The 22,879-nt window shown below is 43.8% G+C and overlaps 1 protein-coding gene across 3 annotated transcripts in view; it reads left to right on the plus strand.

Moving 5' to 3' along the window:
* LOC310753784 (putative helicase senataxin) overlaps positions 1-20,548 on the plus strand; it is a 200,780-nt gene extending 180,232 nt beyond the window's left edge. For 2 of the 3 annotated variants that reach the window (XM_083595124.1, XM_083595123.1), the window contains exons 19-24: positions 1,217-1,309; positions 3,544-3,708; positions 14,777-14,875; positions 16,615-16,702; positions 18,884-19,037; positions 19,200-20,548. In XM_083595124.1, coding sequence (XP_083451250.1) covers positions 1,217-1,309; positions 3,544-3,708; positions 14,777-14,875; positions 16,615-16,702; positions 18,884-19,037; positions 19,200-19,225 — 625 coding nt within the window. In that variant the 3' untranslated portion in view covers positions 19,226-20,548. Of the gene's footprint in view, positions 1-1,216; positions 1,310-3,543; positions 3,709-14,776; positions 14,876-16,614; positions 16,703-18,883; positions 19,038-19,184 lie in introns of all 3 variants that reach the window. The other variant, XM_083595122.1, reaches the window with a different exon arrangement.
* Positions 20,549-22,879: the final 2,331 nt, after the last annotated feature.

A 22,879-nucleotide genomic window follows, 5' to 3' on the forward strand; every position in this document is an offset into this window, starting at 1 on the left:
GTCTCTGTGCTCCGGTGCTGCTGAAAACATGCAGGAGAGAGAGAGAGAGAGAGAGAGAGAGAGAGAGAGAGAGAGCGAGAGAGAGCGCGAGCGCTGGCTGGCTTGGGTGGGTAGGTGAGGGAAAACTTTTGCCTTCCTTTCCTCCCTCCCGTTATACCCCTCTCCTGCATTCTTAGCCAGCTGCTTCTCTGCACACCCCTCTCGTGCTCCTTGTCCATTCTGTATTTTTCCTTCCTTCCCCACTTAAAATGTGGTTAAAAAGCATGGATCCACATGGATCCTCAGGATCTTTGCATTGGGTCACCCCAAATTCACCATCAGATCACATAGCATGTCCATGGCTACAGCCTGCCCCCCAAAAATCACACACTCACTGTTGCCTGGGGCTGCAATGGTGCAAAAATGTGGTTAAAAAGCATGGATCCACATGGATCCTCAGGATCTTTGCATTGGGTCACCCCAAATTCACCATCAGATCACATAGCATGTCCATGGCTACAGCCTGCCCCCCCCAAATCACGCACCCACTGTTGCCTGGGGCTGCAATGGTGCAAAAACGTGGTTACAAAACATGGATCCTCAGGATCTTTGCATTGGGTCACCCCAAATTCACCATCAGAGCACATAGCATGTCCATGGCTACAGCCTGCCCCCCCCCCAAAATCACACACCCACTGTTGCCTGGGGCTGCAATGGTGCAAAAACGTGGTTACAAAGCATGGATCCACAGGGATTCTCAGGATTTTTGCATTGGGTCACCCCAAATTCACCATCAGATCACATGTCTGTGGCCACAGCATGAAGCACAAAAATGATACATCCACTGTTTCATTCAGAATGTTTTTTCCCTTGTTTTCCTCCTCTAAAAACGATGTGCGTGTTATGGTCAGGTGCGTGTTATCGAGCGAAAAATACGGTAAGCCTCTGGATTTTTCTGTATAAGCCTCTGGATTTTTTGCCCTTCCACTGCTATTCACTGAATATGTTTGTCATGCTGTTTGAATATTCCCCTTCATGTAGAAAACGATGACATCAGGGAGAACAGTTTCTGTCATCCCCCACACCACCTCCCTGACATGCTAGTTTTCTCTATGTGGGGAACATCATGTGAATGATTATGTGACGGATAGTGTTTCCTCCTGCAGTGAAGAATTGAGCAAATAGACCTCAGCACACTGCTTTTTAAAAGCTATTATGATTTCTCATTGCATTATAGATGGACAGAAGAGAGCCGATTCTTTTTGGAATGGCCCTTCCTACCGTACCTCCTCTTTGATGTTTTGGATGGCCAGGAAGAACGGGAGAGCAAGTAAGTTTTTCATTTATTTGCTTTGTGAATTTGTAGTCGCACTTTTCAAAGTGGCTAGCAGGAGTAAAATAAAGAAACAAAATTTAAAATCCCACATAAAGCCAACACTGTTTTTTAGTAATTACATTTGTTAGCTGCTTTTTACACAAACAAATCTCAAAGCAACTTAACAGATAAAAACAATGAAAACTTAAAACACAATGTGTAATTTCATACACTTCTATCATGTCGCCTGTTTTCTAAAGTAAAAAGTCCCAAATGCTGCCACCTTTCCTCATAGGGGAGTCACTCCATCCCCCTCATCATCTGGGCTGCCCTTTTCCTGAACCTTTTCCTTTTTGAGGAGGCGACCAAAACTCTACATAGTATTCCAAATGCAGTCTCACTGTAGATTTGTGTAACTGCATTGTGATGTTGGCAGTTTTATTTTTCATTCCTTTCCTAATGTTCCCTAGCATAGCATTTTCACAGCTGCCACACACTGGCCATCTAATCCAGCCCTCAGAAAAAGCTAAAGAGCCCTGCTTAGCCCCCCACCCCAAGGGTCCCTCTCTCATCCTGGAGTAAGGAGCTCATGGCTGGTCTGCAATCTCTTACCATCCCCACCCTGAGCTATGAGAGTTGGGAGTCCCAACAAAAGGTGCACCACCCCTGATTTAGTCCTGAACTCTATTGTAGGACAGGAATGGGGAAACCTGTTTCCCTCCCAGAGGTGCTGTTATAAACCCAGATTGTTGCTGGACTACAGGTATATGGTGTCATCCCTGCTACATTTGAAAGGTCTGCTGTGTGGTGTGGAACTCTGGCTTGGTGGACAATTTGGGTAACTTGTTGTTGTTGTTTAGTCGTGTCCGACTCTTCGTGACCCCCTGGACCAGAGCACGTCAGGCACTCCTGTCTTCCACTGCCTCCCACAGTTTGGTCAAACTCATGCTGGTAGCTTCGAGAACACTGTCCAACCATCTCGTCCTCTGTCGTCCCCTTCTCCTTGTGCCCTCCATCTTTCCCAACATCAGGGTCTTTTCCAGGGTCTTTTCTCTTCTCTTCTCATGAGGTGGCCAAAGTATTGGAGCCTCAGCTTCACGATCTGATCTTTGGGTAACTTACCTGCCACAGATTGATTTGATCAAGAACATAAGAAGAGCTTGCTTGCTGGATCAGGCCAGAATCCCATCAAATCCCACATCCTGTCCTCACAGTGAGCAACCAGATGTCCCAGTGGGAAGGCTGCAGCAATCATGATCTGGTGTTTTCCCACTTTCCACCACAATAAGAGCACGTGGCAGCTTTTGTGGCCATGTTCTCCTTAGCTGTTGGTGGGTGGGCACACTTAAGAGTTTTTTAAAAAGGTAGGATTGAAGCAATCTTTGAGGTCATCTAGCACTGTTCAGGGCACAAATATAAGATGGGGGACACCATCTTATATTACTAACAAGGCATTGTTAGTAGTATGTGTCTTAGTAGATCACAAGCTTAACATGAGTCAGCAGTGTGATGCAGCAGCAAAAAAATATAACGATCTTCTAAACTGCATCAACAGAAGTCTAGTGTCCAGATCAAGGAAAGTAATAGTACCACTCTATTCTGCCTTGGTCAGACCACACCTGGAATACGATGTCTCGTACTGGGCACCACAATTTAAGAAGGGTGATGACAAGCTGGAACATGTGCAGAGCAGGGTGACCAAGATGATCAAGGGTCTGGAAACCAAGTTTTATGAGGAACCATTGAGGGAATTTGGTATGTTTAGCCTGGTAAAGAGGAGACTGAGAGGAGATATGACCGTCATCTTCAAATATTTCAAGGGCTGTCACATGGAGGATGGAGCAAGCTTGTTTTCTCCTTCTCTGGAGGGTAGGACTCAAACCAATGGCTTCAGGTTACAATAAAGGAGACTCCAACTATATACCTGGAAGAACTTTATGACAGTAAGAGCTGCTTGACAGTGAAATGGACTCCCTCAGGTGACTGTGGACTCTCCTTCCTTGGAGGATTTTAAGCAGAGGTTGGATGGCCATCTGTCATGAGTGCTTTAGTTGGAATTCCTGCATTGCAGGGGAGTTGGACTAGATTACCCTTGGGGTCCCTTCCAACTCTACAGTTCTTTGAGTGTATGTCCCAAAAGAACCCTAAGAGAGAGAATCTGTGATAACTTTTAAAATGAGGCACACATCCAAATACAAGGCCTTCAGCTCATCCCTTTCTCCCTCCCCTTCTATTTCTTTCTTGTTCAGTTCCTTCATTAATCTCCAGGAAGTTAAGCTGGTAATAGAATTAATGAAGTTAATTAAGAGCAAAAAGAGAGACATCAGCTTTCGCAACATTGGGATCATCACCCCATGCAGTGCTCAGAAAAGAAGGATCCTGAGCCAGCTGGAGAAAGAATTTGGAGAAAATAGGTAAGAATTTCACAAGCCTTGAATGGCATTAAAATCCCTTTAACTGGGCCTCTTGCTGTAGTCTTCACCTCCAGTAACTTGAGTGTCAGTCAAGTTACTGGAGGTGAAGTTTACTCCCAATTGAATCATGATTAAGTTGTTGAAATACTGCATTCAGTGTGCAATAGGCCCTCCAGATGCTGCTGGACTTCAGCTCCCATCAGTCCCAGGCAGTATGGCCTGTTGGCAGCGATGATGCGGGATACCGTCCAGCATCATCTGGAGGACCATGGGTTTCTCATTCCTGGTGTACAAAAGCACTGTAAGTATCCCCCCTGTCTTCCTCCAAAAGTGATGTCGCTTGTGAGGCCTTGCATGCTGCTGAAGTACATCCCAAGTAAATGAGACTACGCTTGTGCGTAGTCATCCCTTGTTAGCCTTATCTCTCACTTCCCTGAACTTATTATTTAATAAAATAAAACCTTCCCTCTGTTGTTTCCCTGTTGCTAAAATGTACGGTAGATTGTTGGTTCCCTGGGGCAGGGATCTTCCTTATTTGTTGATGGTAGTCGGTAAAGCTTCTGTATACTAATAGCTCAGCACAATATCCCTGTGGGATGTAATCCATTGGTGCAGTCAAATGCAACATTCCGTATTTCCCTAGCGTGGGCACAGGCAGGGGGACATCCAGTCAGGGTAACGTCCTCTTCCACTGGTGTGGAGCATCCCTCCCCTGCATGTGACCTAGGAGATGGGCATCGCTCTGGCTGACTCCATAAAAGTGCCGAGTCATGCAGCCATTTTCTCAGTCTTGTTTGTCTTGCTTCACTTGCTTTCTATTCTCTTGTTTATCTTTTGCTGCCATGCTGCTCTCTTTCATCCATTTTGTTGTCTTAATGTAATTTTGCTGTCTGCTGGCTCTCAGCCAGCAGCACATGAGTTCAGTCTCCATATGAGATGAACTCAGACTCTTTATTGTGTAACTACCAAGTAAAGCCTGCCTTTCAGGGATCAAATGAACTGAAATGTGAGTAAACATTTTGTTACTTTACTCAGAAAGACTCTTGTGTCTTTATTCTTTGAAGAGGGATTAAAGGGGACACCAGGAAAGATAAAGTCACTCAGATTCGGGAAGAGGTAGACTCCACCGTGGCAGCAGGGCCGGGGCGGGAGAGTGCTAGAGTCCTGTCTAGTCAAGTTGCGTGGGATCAAGTCCAATCTGTTACCTCCGAGGATGTGGACAGGCTGCTTAGACAAGTGAAACCAACCACCTGTCTCCTTGACAGCCCATCCTGGCTCATAAAAGCAAGCCAGGAAGTGCTGGGCTGGGAGATGGGTGGTGAATGCTTTCCTCTGTGAGGGAGCCTTCCCAGACCCACTGAAAGAGGCAATTATTAAACCGCTTCTTAAAAAAGCAGCTTTGGACCCAGCCCATATGGCCAACTATTGCCCAGTCTCAAAACTTCCATTCTTGGGCAAGGTGATTGAGCGGGTGGCTGTGTTAGCATTTCACTCCACCGTCGCTGCATTTGAGATTGTTGTAAATCACGTGCCTGTCTGAGAAGACTATGGGAACGGAAGACAACCTTATCTCTCTTTCGTTGTATGTACTTTGGACTGTACTTTCACTTCTTCTGTTCTCTCGGAAGAGAACGGACACCATTATGCTGTAGTCTGTATATAGTGTGTAAATAAATAGTAGATTAGATCTCTGTTGTTTCACGCTTCTTGCTGTGTTATGCCAGAAGATTAGTGTGCATATGGCAGCTGGTATATGTCACTGAGTTCCCTGGAGATGAAGGGAGATGCCTTTTCCAGTGCTGTACACATCGGAGGATGCTCGGAGATACGGGGGCTTGCAGGCATCCCCAGGGCGTTTTCCTTTTTTTCCCCAAATTTTTTTTATTGGTTTTCACAATATTATAAACAAACAAACACAACAAACATAAATCATAGACTTATTGAAAATTACACTTATTAACTTTGTTAAGTGACTTCCTCGCTTCCCCTTGGTTGAATTTCATTGCATGTCCTTTTAACGGTTTTCCAAATCCCAATTCTTATGAAATTTAACTTCAACATTAACATCCTTAAATCCTCACCTTATGGAATTAAACATATTAATTCATCACTTAACATAAATAAAATCCTAAGCCAATCAAGTATCTGCAAGCTGTTTTCAGTTAATTTAACTTAACAAATTTAACTAGATAATCATTAAATTTAATCCACTCTTCCTGATACTCCTCCTCCTTCTGGTCGCAGACTCTTCCGGTTAGGTTGGCTAGCTCCGAAAAATCCATCATCTTCATCTGCCATTCTTCTATCATTGGTAATTCTTGGGTTTTCCACTTTTTGGCTAACAAAATACGAGCAGCAGTTGTGGCATACAAAAATAATTTAACATCTTTCTTGGGCAATTCCAAACCTGTTATTCCAAGAAGAAAGGCCTCTGGTTTCTTTATAAATGTATATTTCAACATTTTTTTCAATTCATTATAAATCTTTTCCCAGAAGTCTTTCACCTTGGGACAGGTCCACCACATATGATTAAAGGTTCCTTTCTTTTCTTTACATTTCCAACATATATTGTCACAATTATGATATATCTTTGCTAATTTTACAGGAGTCAAATACCATCTATACATCATTTTCATTATATTTTCCTTTAACAGAGTACATGCGGTGAACTTGACCCCTTTCTTCCACAATCTTTCCCAGTCCTCAAACATTACATTATTTTCTTCATCTCTTGCCCAATCTATCACCACAGATTTAACTTGTTCATCTTTTGTGTGCCACTCCAACAATAGCTTGTACATTTTAGATAAATTTTTATCTTTAGTATCCAACAACTCGGTCTCCGACTTAGATTTTTCATAAGCAAAACCATTTTTCTTATCCAATTTATACAATTCATTGATCTGGTGGTAATGTAACCAGTTTAGCTTATCTTTAACTTGATCAAATGGTTTTAATTTGTAACCTCCTTCTTCTTCTGTTAATAAATCATAATATCTCAACCATTTGGTGTCCATATTTAGTTTTTTCTGGGCCTTTGCCTTCATTGGTGAAAGCCATCTGGGCGTCTTTCTTTCTAAGAGTTCTTTATATTTTATACAAACATTATACAACGATTTCCTAATTGCATGGTTTTTAAATGCATTATGGGCCTTTAACTTGTCATACCATAAATATGCATGCCAACCGAACACATTGTTGAATCCCTCCAAATCTAATAGATCTGTGTCTTCTAGTTGCATCCATTCTTTAATCCAGCAAAGTGCAGCAGCTTCAAAATAGATTTTTAAATCTGGCGGGGAAAATCCCCCTCTTTCTTTAGAATCCGTAACTAATTTATATTTAATTCTGGGTTTCCTCCCCTGCCAGATAAATCTAGAGAGTGCTTTCTGCCATTCTTTAAAGCATTTCGCATTATCTATAATTGGGAGGGCTTGAAACAAAAAAAGCATCTTTGGCAGCACATTCATCTTAATCACAGAAATCCGGCCCATTAATGACAATTTTAAATTTGACCATATCTCCAAATCTCTCTTAATTTCATTCCATAATTTCTCATAATTATCTTTGTACAAGTTCAGATTTTCCCCAGACAACTTCACGCCCAAATATTTAACTTTTTTCACAAAATCTAGGTCCGTTTTTTCTTGTAATAGTTTTCTTTCTTCATTATCCAGATTTTTCTCAATTACTTTGGTCTTGCTCTTGTTTAATTTAAATCCTGCTACCTGACCAAACTCTTGTATCAGCTCCAGTGCTTTGACTGCACTGGAATCTGGATCTTGTAATGTCAGAACTAGATCATCAGCAAAGGCTTTTAATTTATATTGTTTCGAACCTACTGTAATACCTTTGACTTGTTCATCTTTTCTAATCGTAGACCTCCAGGACTGAAATAAACAGCAGAGGGGAAAGTGGGCACCCTTGCCTGGTTCCTTTCTCAATTCTAATTTCCTCTGAAACCACATTATTTACAATAATTTTGGCTTTTTGTTCTAGATAGATCGCTTTAATACCATTTAAAAAATCATGACCTATCCCCATACTCTCTAAATTATGTAACATAAAACTCCAAGAAACATTGTCAAAGGCTTTCTCTGCATCAATAAACATTAACATTGCTTTACAACTCTTTCTTGCTTCTAACTTTTCCAAAATATCTACAACATTTGTAATGTTGTCTTTCATATGTCTTCCAGGCAGAAATCCTGCCTGGTCTTTATGAATATACTCAGATAAAACCTTCTTTAGCCTGTTGGCCAGTATGTTTGCAAAAATTTTATAATCCACATTGAGTAGGGAGATTGGTCTGTAGTTTTTAACATTGGATCTATCTTGACCCTGTTTAGGAATCAGAGTAATATAAGCTTGCTTCCAGGTTTCAGGTGCTTTACCCCCTCCCAAAATCGAATTAGATACTTCTACCAGAGGTTGAATGAGCCAGTCTTTCAATGTCTTATAATATTTCGCTGATAGACCATCAGGTCCTGGTGTCTTGCCAAGTTGCATTGAATTTATTGCCTGTTCCACTTCCTGGTTTGTAATTAAACCTTTTAGTAGATTCTTTTTATCCTCCGGAATCTGTTGCAACCCATTAGTCTTTATAAATTGCTCGATTTTCCCTATATCTTCTTTATCCTTTTTATACAGTTGTTTATAATATTTGTAAAAGCATTTTCTAAGGTCTGCAGGGTTCTCTACAGATTTTCCTTCTGCATCAATGTTTGTAATAGTACTTTGTTTTTGTCTCTTCTTTAGTTGCTAGGCTAATAATTTCCCACATTTATTTGCAGATTCAAAATTTCTTTGTCTCATCCTTCTTATCTTCCATTCAATTTCTTGATTTACTAACTGTGAATATTGAACCTGTAGGGCTTTAATTTCTTTTTGGATCTGCAAATTCTTTGGGTTTCCTCTAAGCTTCTTCTCTTTATCATTTAGTTGTTCCATAATTTTATCTTTTGTCTCATTCTGTGACTTTCTCCTAATTGTGTTTTGTTGTATCAGAAACCCTCTCATTACCGCTTTGCTGGCCTCCCAAATAATCCTTATTTCCGTTCCTTGATTCATATTAAGTTCAAAATAATCCTTTAGGGTTTTTTGGGCCTTATTAACAATTAATGAACTTCTCAACAGATCATCATTCAGTTGCCATCTGAAGGAGCCTCCCCAGGGCATTTTCCAACAGGTTGCGGAACAACTCCAGGCACGCCTGGAGGATGCAGACCATTTGGATCCCTTCCATTTGCGATTCAGGCTTCATCATGGGACTGAAACTGCCTTGGTCGTGCTGGTTGATGATCTCCGGCGGGCTAGGGACAGAGGTGAAAGCTGTTTCCTAGTTCTGCTGGATCTCTCAGCGGCCTTTGACACCATTGAACACGACATCCTTCTGGACCGTCTAGAGGGGGTGGGAGCTGGGGGCACTGTTAGACAGTCATTCCTCTCCTTCCTCCTGGGCCGTGTTCAGAAAGTGGAGTTAGGGGATGGATGTTCGGGCCCCTGGGCTCTCACTTGTGGGGTGCCTCAGCGTTCCGTCCTCTCCCCCATGTTTTCTAACATCTATCTGAAGCCTCTGGGAGAGATCATCAGGGGGTTTGGGCTATGTGTTCATCAGTATGCGAATGTTACCCAGCTCTACCTCTCTTCCAAATCAGAACCAGTGAAGGTCTTGTGTGAGTGTCTGGAGGTGGTTGCAGGATGGGTGGCGGCTAACAGATTGAGGCTGAATCCTAACAAGACAGAAGTACTGTTTTGGGGGGACAGGGGGCAGGTGGGTGTGGAGGACTCCCTGGTTCTGAATGGGGCAACTGTGCCCCTGAAGGACCAGATGTGCAGCCTGGGAGTCATTTTGAACTCACAGCTGTCCATGGAGGCACAGGTCAATTCTGTATCTACCAACTCCACCTGGTACGCAGGCTGAGACCCTACCTGTCTCACCAGAGTGGTGCATGCTCTAGTTATCTCCCGCTTGAACCATTGCAATGCGCTCTACATGGGGCTACCTTTGAAGGTGACCCCGAAACTGCAATTAATCCAGAATGCGGCAGCTAGACTGGTGACTGGGAGTGGCCGCCAGGAGCATATAACACCAGTCTTTTCTTCTTTCTTTTTTTTGAATTTTTTTATTAACAATTTCAACATAGCAAATTATCAAAACAAATCATCTTCCTTATTCCCCCCCATTTTTTCCCTCCCACCTCCCCAACAAACCCTCCCTCCCTCCCTCCCCCCTACGACTTCCCTCAGCTCCTCTCTGATTTCTCATCCAGTGTTAACTTTTGCATATTATAAAACTGTATACATCCTTATATTATCTATCTTCTATGTTATCCCTCAATAAATTTGTGTATGTTTATTCAAAACCTGCCAGGGAGTCCAATTCATTTTGTTGTTTTTTTAGGTAATTTGTAAAAGGTTCCCATTCTTCTTTGAAGTCACAGTTGTCCTTGTCTCGTAGTTTGCATGTCAATTTCGCCAGTTCTGCATAGTTCATCAGTTTCTCTTGCCACTGTTCTTTTGTCAGGATTTCCTCATTCTTCCATCCTTGTGCAATCAAGACTCTTGCCGCTGTTGTCACATACATAAATAAGTTATTTCTTTTCCTTGGCAGGTCTTTCCCTACAATCCTTAACAAAAGTGCTTCTGGTTTTTTTTACAAATGTTAATTTAAACATTTTCTTCAACTCATTATATATCATTTCCCCAAAATTTTTAATTTCTCTACATTCCCACCGCATTTGGTAAAAAGTCCCTTCTATTTCTTTACACTTCCAGCATACATTTGACCCGGTTTTATACATTCCTGCAATCTGTACTGGTGTTATATACCATCTATACATCACTTTCATATAATTTTCTTTCAAAAGAGAACAGTCTGTAAATTTTAAATCTATTCTCCACAATTTAACCCAATCTTCAAATTGTATATTATGTCCTATATCTTGTGCCCATTTGATCATGACCGATTTCACCTCATCTTTTGTTTCCCATTCTAGCAGAATAATATATGCACCGTTCAGCAACTTCACTTTTCCTTCTATCAGTTCCTTTTGAAATCTAGAAGTAGTATAACTAAATCCTTTCTTGTTGTCTTCTTTGTATATCTTGTGTAATTGCCTGTAAGGTAACCAACTCTGAAAATGATCTTTTATTTCCTCATACTCTTTTAGCTTCCATTTTCCTTCTCGGTCCTTTAGTAAATCACTGTATGTAAGCCATTTTCCTTTTTTACCAAGTGGCTTGAGCAGCAAAGCTTCAAGTGGTGAGAGCCACCAAGGTGTCTTCTGTTCTATTAAATCTTTATATCTCTCCCAAACCCTCATTAATGATTTCCTAATTATATGATTATAAAATCCTTTATGTACTTTTCCTTTCCCATACCATAGATATGCATGCCATCCGAATCTATTATCATGACCTTCCAAATCCAATGCTTCTTGCTTTTCCAGCTTTATCCAGTCCCTAATCCATATCAAACATGCAGCCTCATAATACAATTTAAGGTATGGGAGGGCAGGCCAAACCGCCTCTTTCTTTTGTATCTGTAAGTAACTTATACTTTATCCTTGGCCTTTTGCCCCCCCCCCCCCCCCAGATAAACTTTGAAATTTCCTTCTGCCATTTTTTAAGGCAATCATCTTTTACCATTACTGGGACTGACTGGAACAGAAATAGCATTTTTGGCAAAACATTCATTTTTACCACTACTATTTTTCCTGGCAGGGAGAGGTTTATTCTGCTCCATAATTCTCAATTTCTTTTTATCTCGAGCTACACTTTTTCATAATTATCTTTGTAAATATTTATGTTTCTTGATGTTAACCATATCCCTAAATATTTGACCTTTTTATGGACTTCTATCTCAATATTTTGCTCCAACTCTTTTTTCTCTTCTTCCTTCAAACGTTTGACTAATAATTTAGTTTTATTCCTATTTACTTTAAATCCTGCCACTTCCCCAAATTTTGAATCTTTTCTATAACTCCAGGGAGATAATTTTTTGGACATATAACATCAGTCTTGAAAGACCTACATTGGCTCCCAGTATGTTTCCAATCACAATTCAAAGTGTTGGTGTTGACCTTTAAAGCCCTAAACGGCCTCGGCCCAGTATACTTGAAGGAGCATCTCCACCCCCATCGTTCAGCCCAGACACTGAGGTCCAGCTGCGAGGGCCTTCTGCCGGTTCCCTCACTGCAAGATGTGAGGTTACAGGAAACCAGGCAGAGGGCCTTCTCAGTTGTGGCTCCTGACCTGTGGAATGCCCTCCCATCAGATGTCAAGGAAATAAACAACTATCTGACTTTTAGAAGACATTTGAAGGCAGCCCTGTTTAGGGAAGTTTTTAATGTTTGATGTTTTATTCTGTTTTTAATCTGTTGGGAGCTGCCCAGAGTGGTGCCCATAATAATCTAATGCGACCCCGCAGAAACCAGGCTCCCTGGTTTACTGAGGAGCTCCGGAAAATGAAGCGGGACCTCAGACGGCTAGAGCGAGTATGGCAGGGTGCCCGCGATGGAGCCTCAAGAACATCTTATAGGGTTTTTATGAAAACCTATGAGATGGCAGTGAAGGCCGCTAAGAAGTATTACTTCTCGGCCTCCGTTGCATCCGCTAGCTCTCGCCCGGCACAATTATTTAGTATAATTAGGTCTTTAACGTCCCTTGAGGGACAGCCAAATTTAAATAACAATTTGACACACAGCTGTGAGGCATTTGCGAGCTTTTTTGCGGAGAAGGTCCTGTTGCTCCACTGTGACCTCCCTGCCAATTTGGATATAATAACGGAACTGGAGGCCCCTCGACTGTCCTCGGGTCCAGTATTGGACCACTTTGACCGGATATCCCCAGCCAATGTGGACAGACTCCTCCGAGCTGGAAAGCCCACCACCTGTCCTCTTGACCCGTGCCCGTCTTGGCTGATTAGAGCGTGTCCAGACAAGGTGCGGACCCCCCTGCGGGATATCATCAATTTGTCCCTTGGCACCGGGATATTTCCAGGGGAATTGAAGGAGGCAGTGGTGCGCCCGCTCTTAAAGAAAACATCATTAGATCCCTTACATCTATCCAATTACCGCCCGGTTTCGAATCTTCCATTCCTGGGTAAGGTGATTGAGAGAGTGGTTGCTGAACAGCTTGGTGGGTTTCTGGATGAAACATCGGCTTTGGATCCATTCCAGTCCGGCTTCTGCGCTGGTCATGGGACCGAGACGGCTCTGGTCGCCCTAACAGATGATCTCCGCAGGCAGCTGGATCGAGGCGGGTCGGGGCTGCTGATTCTTCTAGACCTGTCAGCAGCCTTCAACATGGTCGATCACGAACTCCTGGACCACCGCCTCGCCGACGTGGGGATCCAGGGCACAGTCCTTCAGTGGCTGCGCTCGTTTCTCTCTGGTCGGGGACAGAAGGTGGCGCTTGGGGGGGAATTGTCATTGCGCCACTCCTTGGTGTGTGGAGTACCTCAGGGTGCGATACTCTCCCCGATGCTTTTCAGCATCTTTATGCGCCCCCTCGCCCAGCTTGTCCGGAGTTTTGGGCTGGGCTGCCATCAGTATGCTGATGACACCCAACTCTATCTGTTGATGGATGGCCATCCTGACTCGGCCCCAGACACACTGATCAGATGTTTGGAAGCTGTGGCTGGATGGTTATGTGGGAGTCGGTTGAAGTTAAATCTTTCGAAGACAGAGGTCCTTTGGCTGGGTCGGGACGATATGGGATTGGGGGGGCAACTCCCATCTCTTACGGGGGCGCAGTTAGTGCCAGCACCGTCCGTTAAGAGTTTGGGTGTAATCTTTGACACCTCCCTTTCCATGGAGGCGCAGATTGCAGCTATAACAAAGGCGGCATTTTTTTATCTCCGCCAAGCTAAGCAGTTGACTCCTTACCTCTCTCGCCCTGACCTAGCCACTGTGATCCACGCGACGGTCACCTCCAGACTGGATTATTGTAACTCACTCTACGTGGGGCTGCCCTTGAGACTGACCCAGAAACTCCAGTGGGTGCAGAATGCCGCGGCAAGACTCCTTACGTGGTCCTCGCTGCAAGATCACATTCACCCGGTGCTATACCAGCTGCACTGGCTCCCGGTGGAGTACAGGATCAGGTTTAAGGTGCTGGCTTTAACCTTTAAAGCCCTATACGGCCTAGGACCCTCATACCTACGGGACCGCCTCTCCTGGTATGTCCCACAGAGGAACTTACGGTCTTCAAACAAAAACATCTTGGAGGTCCCGGGCCACAGAGAGTTTAGGCTGGCCTCAACTAGAGCCAGGGCTTTTTCAGCTGTCGCTCCGATCTGGTGGAACGCTCTGTCACAAGAGACTAGGGCCCTGCGGGACTTGACATCTTTCTGCAGGGCCTGCAAGACAGAGCTCTTCCACCAGGCCTTTGGCCAGGGCGCAGCCTGACTCCCTCCTTTGGCAATCCTCACAGAACTCTAGCCCAATGGTTGCCATTAATCTGATTTGAATTGATTTTATAATGAAATGATTTTAGAATGTTGTATCATTTTACTGTTGTTAGCCACTCTGAGCCTGGCTTAGGCTGGGGAGGGCGGGATGTAAATAAATTATTATTATTATTATTATTATTATTATTCCATCCTCACTAGCTTTGCAGGATCCGTCTCTTTCATCCTTCCTGAGGAGTCAAGGAGCCAATACAAGCTGCAGGGTCCTGGGAGAGAGGAAGAAGCAAAGGGAGCCTCAGAGGCCCTGCAGGGATTCTCCTACTGTTGATATTCCCCTGCCCCTGGAGAAGCACAAATGGGGCAGCCCCTTCCCAACAGAAGCCCCATTTCTAAACATATGAGAAAAGTGAGGTGCAACAGCCCACCTACTGACTCAAGTAATCTCTCCAATCTACCATGTGCTCCCTCGCTTACTCTCTCACTGTTTACATAGTTTTCTATTTCAGACAAGAAGTGTGGAGTTTTCTTTAACTTCATAAAAGTGTGGTTTGTTTCCTTCTCAATCAGTTTCACCTCTCTTTTGGGGATGAGTGGTGGTGGTAAAGAGAGAAGTGTATTTAGGATGGCACCATACGACATTCCTTTTCTCTACAGAGTCGGGGAAGTTGACCTCGTGGATGGGTTCCAGGGCCGTGAGAAGGACTGTATCATTGTGTCCTGTGTTCGAGTGAACAGCATGCAAGGATCAGTTGGGTAAGACTTTGCTGTCATAGTGCGAGGTGACAACTGAGGTGCCTCAACTTGGCAATTCTGACACTTAAGATGTGATCCTTGGGGTGGTCAAGTATGTGGACCACTGTCCACAATTCAAGGTTGGAACAAGGGGTGTTGGAGCCCCTATGGTGGTCTTGTACTCCACTCTTGACCACCTGTGATGCCCATAAGGGATCTTATGAGAGGAGTTCCCAAAGTGTGGCACTCTGGCAGGGCCAAGGCTGTGTTAGCTTCCTCATTTCACCTCCCTTATCCCAATGAATTTACAATTCCTTATGTTGGCGAATCTGGGAGGGGGCTTCCACTGTGTCTAGCTGGGGGGGGGGGGGAGAAGAGGGGGCCTCTAACCAGTGGTAGCAACTCTTCTGGCTCTTCCAGAAAAAAATAGCAGGATGTGAAAGTGCCTGCCTGTCCCACAACCCAAAAACTGTGTGTATGTGCCCTTCTGTCAAACTGCCTGGAAGGAACCTAATGGCAGTCTAGGGTAGCACACAATAAAAGCCAGATCTTGAAGCCAGAAGTTCATATTGTAAGTGGAGGTGCAGTGTGTGTTGAAGGTGAGGGGCACTTTGTTAGCTTACAACTGAACTATATATCTGGGAAGTGGGCGAACAGGGAAGTTGAGGGGTTGGCAAGGCCAGAAGGAAGCATTGGGCTTTGGGGCAGAATGGAGGGCAGAGTGCAGACACCCTCTTGCCTCTCCTCTTCTGTAGCTTCAGATGGGTCACAAAATGGGGAGCCCCTATCAGAGGGCTCCTGGCTTCGATGGGTCCAGTGCTTTTAGATGCGCCCCAGAAGAACTGCTGTTCAAGTGTCAAGGTGGGAGTCGAGAGCAGGTCAGGAATAACTCACAAGGGGCTGAAATCAGGCAAGCAGGGTTGGACTTCTTTTTATTATTTTATTTAAAAGTGGGGGGGGGTTAGAAGGAGAAAAAATTTCACTGTTGTGCTAATGATGCATTTCTGTTTTTCAAGTCACCTGAATCACAACAAATAGTATTACTCCACCAACAGGTTGTGCTGGATAGGCAGCTGAAGGTCCTGACATGGAATGAAGCTGGTTTCCACCACCAGCCCACTTCCTTTCCACATGTGGTTTTTTTTTATGGTGGTGGGGGTGTCTGCGCTTGGAAGCCACATGGTGGCGGGTAGGGAGCAGCTGAAATTGCAAAAGCAGAGCATGGACTGATTTTAAGATTTATTCCTCCTTGGTGGGAATGCCTGAAACTTTTTTAATGCCTTTGAAATTTAAACAGGGATTTAGTTGAACCCCACAGTGGTAGCTAGTAGGGCACTGTGGACATAGCTGCCCATCCTGAGCCAGCCTTACATACAGGGTTTTTTCCCATCCCTAGGTGTCAGAGGCTTTATGCTGTCAAGCCGGCATAGATAAAACTCCGGGCTCACGGCCAGTTCCAATCTGTTTGATTTATTGACAAAGTTCAAAAGTACATCTCCAGTGTTTCAATTAACGTCCGACCCCTTTGGCACAGTTGCAGCGTCTGCTCCCCCCCCCCTTTTTTATCCAGCATGCAAGTCTGCGGAAACCCCGCCCCTGACTTCCTCTGTGTACAGAATGACTTGTTCCAGGCTCATCCTCCTCCCCCCCTGCCTCTGACTCGCTGTCAGACGACAGGCTGCTAATGATCTCTTTAGGCTCTCTATAAGTGCTGGTTTCTGTTCTTAAATCTTCTCCCGTCTTCCTCTGCCTGACACTAGGTTTCTGAAGAGTCTGCAGCAATTGAGTATCACCATCACCCGAGCCAAGTACAGTCTCTTCATCCTTGGACACCTGCAAACGCTCATGGTACGTGGAAGAAGAAATAAACACCTTTGTGGAGGGTTAATGGTGGTGTCCTGGGCTTGGCCCAAAGACACCTGGATTTATACACACACACAAACTCCCCATATCACCTCCAAAAGCTATAAATCAAGCCTACTTCATAGGGTTGTTTGGAAGGAGAGCATAACAGGATTCAGGGGTGCCCACAGGATTTTCTGAGCACAGTACCCTGTATAGATTGGGCCCTCTGCCCACACTTGCAAAAGAGGGCACACGTTGGCTCTGCTGGCTGTGGCAAGTGGGAGTTGTAGTTCAAAACATCTGGAAAGCATCAGGCTGGCCAAAAGGTGTCGTAAGTAATTATGTATTTTGAATCAGCAGTGTTAGGGAAAATATTGGGCAGCGTTTGCTTATTTATTGAATTTATGTTCTGCCCAAATGAGCCCAGTGTGGTAAACATGCCACACACAGAATAAATGTCAAAGCATTCTAAAAACAGCTACGATTAAAAATCGGGGGGGGGGGGACCTTTCTCTCATCCAGTGATTTCAGCATTGCTAGGAACAGTGTTCTTCAACCACCAAAAGTGCCTGGCTAAACAAACATGTTTTCAAATGCCTCCTGAAAGGCAACGATGAGGGAGAAAGGCATAGCTCCCCAGGGAGGGCATTCCACAAAGAGGGAGCCACCACTGAGAAGGCCCTGTCGCTTGTGGGTGCCCAGAGGAACCTGAAACTCAGGTTTCATAAATTATAAAACAATTAGGTTACTTTAGGTCTTTCCACAATTGAGCTTAAACTGGCAATACTATATTCCAGAGCTAAGGAAGCTCTGCTGCCTCCCAGTGTTGCTGGACTACAACTCCCGTCTTCTGACCTTTAGCTATGCTGGCTGGGGCTGGTGGGAATTGGAACCCAACAACACAGCTTCCCCACCACTGCTATTTTTCATGCAAGACCAAGCATGGCACTTCAGGGGGTGGACCATTTGATCTGATCCACCAAGGTTGTTCGTGAGAGGCTGTAAGGGCAGGGACTGGGAATCCTACAGCCCTACAGATGTTGTACAACTCCCATCAGCCACAGCCAGCATAGCCAATGGTCAAGGGATGGTGGGAGATGTAGTTAAGCAGCATATAGAGGGCCACAGAAGTTCTCCACTCGTCTCAGTGTTTTAAAATGCCAAACTGTGTGGTGGGGAGGGTTTATTTCAAGCAGAGAAAGGGATCGGGTTCTCTACCATGCCAGTTGCTTCTGCGCCATCAGACTCTTCTCTATCCTGACACTTTTCTCCCAGTCAGGCTCTTGGACTGGGAGTGAGTCCTGTCGGGAGAAAAGTAGGTGGAGTGGGGGAGACTTCAGCACCCTCTTTCCCATCCTGCCACTTTTCTGTGTGAAATCGCAATCACTCACTCTTATTATGGTCACTTTTGTCAGTCTTGTACTGCAATGACTTTGCCACTAGAGGGCCTCCAATCCAGATTTCTCCATTTGGAAGTCCTGGTGATGATGGTTTGCTGTTGCTCCTGTAAAGTGGCAGAGTTGTTAGTGGACTTGCATTAAACAATACTTGTTTCTCTGTCACTGGTGGTTCTATAGCTGCAGTGAGGAGGGAAGGATAATTGTAGCCTATGTAGCCTATAATTGTAGCCTATGTACAAATGTATTGGAGGGATTCTCTGTTGTGTGTTCAGAAGCCACTGTTTACCAGTGAGTGCAATCCAAAGGAAGTTCTGTGTCCTAATTTCTACTGACACCCATTATTAGTGGTCTTTAGTATTTCAGATTAATTTAGCCAGTCTTTTTCAAGCTAAGGTCTCCTCCATTTTTCCTTGTGGAATGCTGTTGAGAGGCATACTCCAAAAGCAGATGGAGCCAGAGACCCACACAATCACACTCGCCCTCTCCTGCAGTGCAACAGAAGTTAGAAGAATCTCCTTAGAGGGAGCAGGTGGGATTGACAAGTCAGTTGAAGGCTGACTGGGAATGCTGGGGGGGACTGATTTGGTCACCAGGTTCCTGTCCCTGCCTTCGAAGAAAAGAGAACTGGGAGCAAGCTACAACAGCCTCTACTTTGAGGCAGCAGGATTAACTTCGAATCCATGAATTTTCCCAACTCTTGTTTATAAACCGTCACTACCGCACCTGCCCAGTCTCCTGTCCTAATAATTTATTGTTTCTTAAAATAAAATAAAAACCATTGTAGGAAAATGAAGATTGGAATGCTTTGATTCAAGATGCTCAGAAAAGAGGTGCCATCATCAAGACCTCCAGTGCCAAATACAATGTTCCTTGCTATGCAAGTGATGCTAAGAAGATCTTGAAGCCCACGGCAGTCCAGCAGAGCCAAACAAGGACAGGTGAGTGCAGCATCTGAGTTGCATGGAGCTCCTGGACGACATACCTGGCAATACTCAGCTGGTGCTCCTGCTCCAGGAAACAGTGAGGCATGGCCCTTGCCAGTATCTCAGGATTCCTCTTCCCTAAAGCCATTCTTTCCTACACAGGCTAAACCTGTCCAAGAGCTGGCCAAAAGATCCAGCAATGAAAGTGAAGGCCTCAGATGAATTGCTGGAAATCTAGGCCCCCCTTGATGCCAAGCGACAGAGGACAATGCAGTAGCCCCACAGTCCCTCCCGTATACTCAGAACCTTTTATTGTGGCTGCTGGTGTACTTTGCTCCACAGCCTTTTCCTGGATTGCAAGGTCATCTGCCTGAAAGATAATGCATTTTGAGTGATTGTTTTCTATATCATGGAGAGTTAGGCAGCCTGCTTCCTGTGCTGTAAACTTCAAGAACTCACACACTGTAAATGTTGGGTGTAGTGTATATTTGTACGGCATGTAGAGAAACTTATCTTTTAGAGGTGAAACAGGCCTGGCTGTGGCCACAGTTAAATCACATGCCCCTGGGGTGAGTGTCCTGACATGTGCATTGTCACATGCAAACAGCTCACCATGAGAGTTTGGCTTGCTGGTGTCTCAGATTAGCATGTCCAGCCCTCATTGGGCCAGCACGCCTGGGTGAGTGCTGAAGTTGTTCCTGCTGCCATATTTCTTTCTGGCCCTAAAATTTAATTTGGCGAGAGCGACACCACTTATTTCTTAGTTCACATTTTTATTCTTTTGTATACATGATAAAAATATTTATAGATAATAATTTAAAAAGAAGGCACTGTGTACATAATGTTGCAACAGGGAACATAGCAGGCATTTCATAGAAGTGATTTGTGCAGATTTCTGCAAGTGTAAAAGATGAAGATTTACTTTTGCATTGGATCTGCTGCCACTTATGAGCCAAGGAGCCATGGGCCAAGTGCATCCTCACATTGCAGCCTCCCCGACAAATTGACATCCAGCAGTCTGGCAAGATGAGCTTTGGCAGGAGAGACTGTAATCTAACCTGGTGCCTTCCAGATGTTTTGGACTAGAATTCCCATCAGCCCTGGCCAGCTGTATGACGCTGAAACTGATGTGAGAGCGCAAAACCTTCACTGACTGGGGCTGATGGGAGTTGTAGTCCAAAACATCTGGACAGCATCTGGTTGGAGAAGTTTGCAGGCTGGAGAGGACTGTTGTTATGATTATCACTGATGTTTTGGAATGTGTTTCTAATGTACATCGCCCTGAGATCTTTTGATAATGATTTGATCTATATACTGCCCTTTATTATTACTACTACTCTGACAGTTAATTCTTGGTTTCCTTCACATAGAACAGGAGATCAAAAAATGCTATTCAGCAAAGTGTTTGAGCAGCATTAACATTTTGGTACATCTGTCTGCTTCTTCAGTGTAATAGCTGAAATGTAAATTTAAAAGTACATTTACATTTTTTGAGAAAAATAAAACCGAAAGTAATGAAATACAAATTGTTTTCACAATATGTTCTGCTTTTTCTGAATTGTACGTGTGTTGGCCTCAGAGATGATTTTTAATAGAGAGGAGTTCCCTTCAGCTATTTCCCTCATGCTCTCTCTTGTGTCCAACTTGTGAAGTAACCTCAGTGGCCTTACAGCTGTTTAGTGTGCTGTATCCAAGGCGGTAAGGTCAAAGGAAAGGAGCTAGACAAAGAATGATCCAATAAGTCCTCAACGGCAGAACAGGCGGATGATAATGGTATGCTACAATGGCTGTGAGGGCGGATGAAGGCTGCAGCAGATAAGAATCTACTGGTTGTCGTGATTACTCAGGCCATCAGAATAGAGGCTTACTGCGAAGACTGCACGTTGGTCAGCGTGCACTGATCTACACACACAAAACAAATTCACAAACAGGCATCTTCCAAAAGCCAGTCCCAAACCTGTTATGACCAATTAGGTCCTTTTAATCTGTTTACATGTTTAGCATAGATGAGACCCAGTACACTCTAGGAAGGCACAAGTAAACCCCAGACAACCAATACTGGATTTTCTCTATAACATTGCTTTATTGATCAACAAACATGACAAGACAGGGAACATGCACTCAGTCATATACGCATCCATACATCTCCCATACTCACCACTCTTCACTGAATGGGCCAGATTCAGTAAGAGTCACGGGTGACCAGACAACAGCGCTGTCAAATGTCTGGCACGCAACTGAGGCTGGAGAGCTTTGTCATTTATACACCTTGTTCATTTGATGTGTGGCATTACACAACTCCTTGCTTCTTGTTTTTAGCGTGTTTTTGGCATCTCATATCCTTGTCCTTGGCATCATCTCACAACTCTTATCTGAATGTTGCGTAAAGTTTTGCAGCCCACCTCCAAGCCTCCTTGCTGTACTGTTCCCGGCACACACTGTTTTTGCCAAAACAATGTGATGTTTTCCACATTCCATTAGCGCTTATACATTTTTGTCTACTTGAAGAAGCCATGGTCCGATCTGAAAAATACAAATATTTAGGTTACAAAACTATAAAAAATAAAGAAAAATTAAGTTTGCAAAACAATAATTACCATGTGCTTAGGGTAGATCAACGTGTCAGTGTCCACTTATCCCCAGTGTAAATATGACATATTGGCAAAAGTTGGAAATTGAAAGATAACTATAGCACGTGCACAAAAATTGATTTCAAATTTGAAATCAGCATTGAAAGAACATAAAAGAACAGTTGAAAAATCTCATGCAACAGAAAATGAAAAAAAAATTGTTCCCCAGTATACTGTGTATCCCAAGGGAATACATTTTTTTGCATACCTCCAACTGTGCATAGATATACATATTCAATGTTATATAAGTCACTTACATTTATACTCATATTGTACTACTTTGGCTATGTGTTTAATAAAATATTGAATTCTTGCATTGTGAAAAACAAAGCTTATGGTGAAAAGTGAAAAACATGAATTAAACTAGAGCTTACAGAACAAAACCAACTTCAGATATGAAAACAGCACGTCAAAATTAGGTTAGAACAACTGCAGTTGTCAATGCAAAAAAAAAAAATGTTTCCCAGTGTTAATACACTCCATGATGGCTATCAAGATTATACCTCAATGCAGGCTTCAAGGAAGGAAACCAAGGCGTAAAATGAACACTCAAGCCCTTCAAGATCCTATTAAGCAGGATTGCTTCCAAACAACTCTTAAGGACCATCTGTTTTCAGAATTCCCTGATAACATCAAGGAACACTGGGCCAAGCTACAAACATCCATTAGTGCAGCCTGTGAACAAATTATTGGATACCAAACCAAGAAACACCAGGACTGGTTTGATGAGAATAACAGTGAGACTGAATGCCTTATGAACAAGAAAAGGAAGGCCTTTCAGATCTGGCAAAGAGATAGAAACTATGCCACTAAGTAAAAACATGCCAACACTAAGGCCGAGGTTCAAAGAAGAACCAGAGAACTAAAGAACACCTGTTGGATAAAAAAAAGCTCAAGAAATCCAACACTTAGCTGACACTCATGATGCACAGAGTTTCTTTAAACCACAAAGACCATCTATGAACCAATAAATCATGGCATATGCCCCCTATGCTCAACAGACGGTACCACACTTCTAAAAGATAAAAGAAGCTATTGCACTGCGCTGGAAAGAACATTACCAACATCTCCTTAACCGCAACTCCCCCGTAGCTGCTGAGCTCCTCTCGCAAATTCCGCAAAACCAAGTTAGAGATGAGCTTGTACACACATCAACACTACCAGCTTTCTCTAACCAACCCACAACACAACACTAACATTGACCACTCTATATATACAGGTAGAATT

Source organism: Podarcis filfolensis, assembly GCF_964270895.1.
Source record: "Podarcis filfolensis genome assembly, chromosome: W".
NCBI classification, from domain to species: Eukaryota; Metazoa; Chordata; class Lepidosauria; order Squamata; family Lacertidae; genus Podarcis; species Podarcis filfolensis.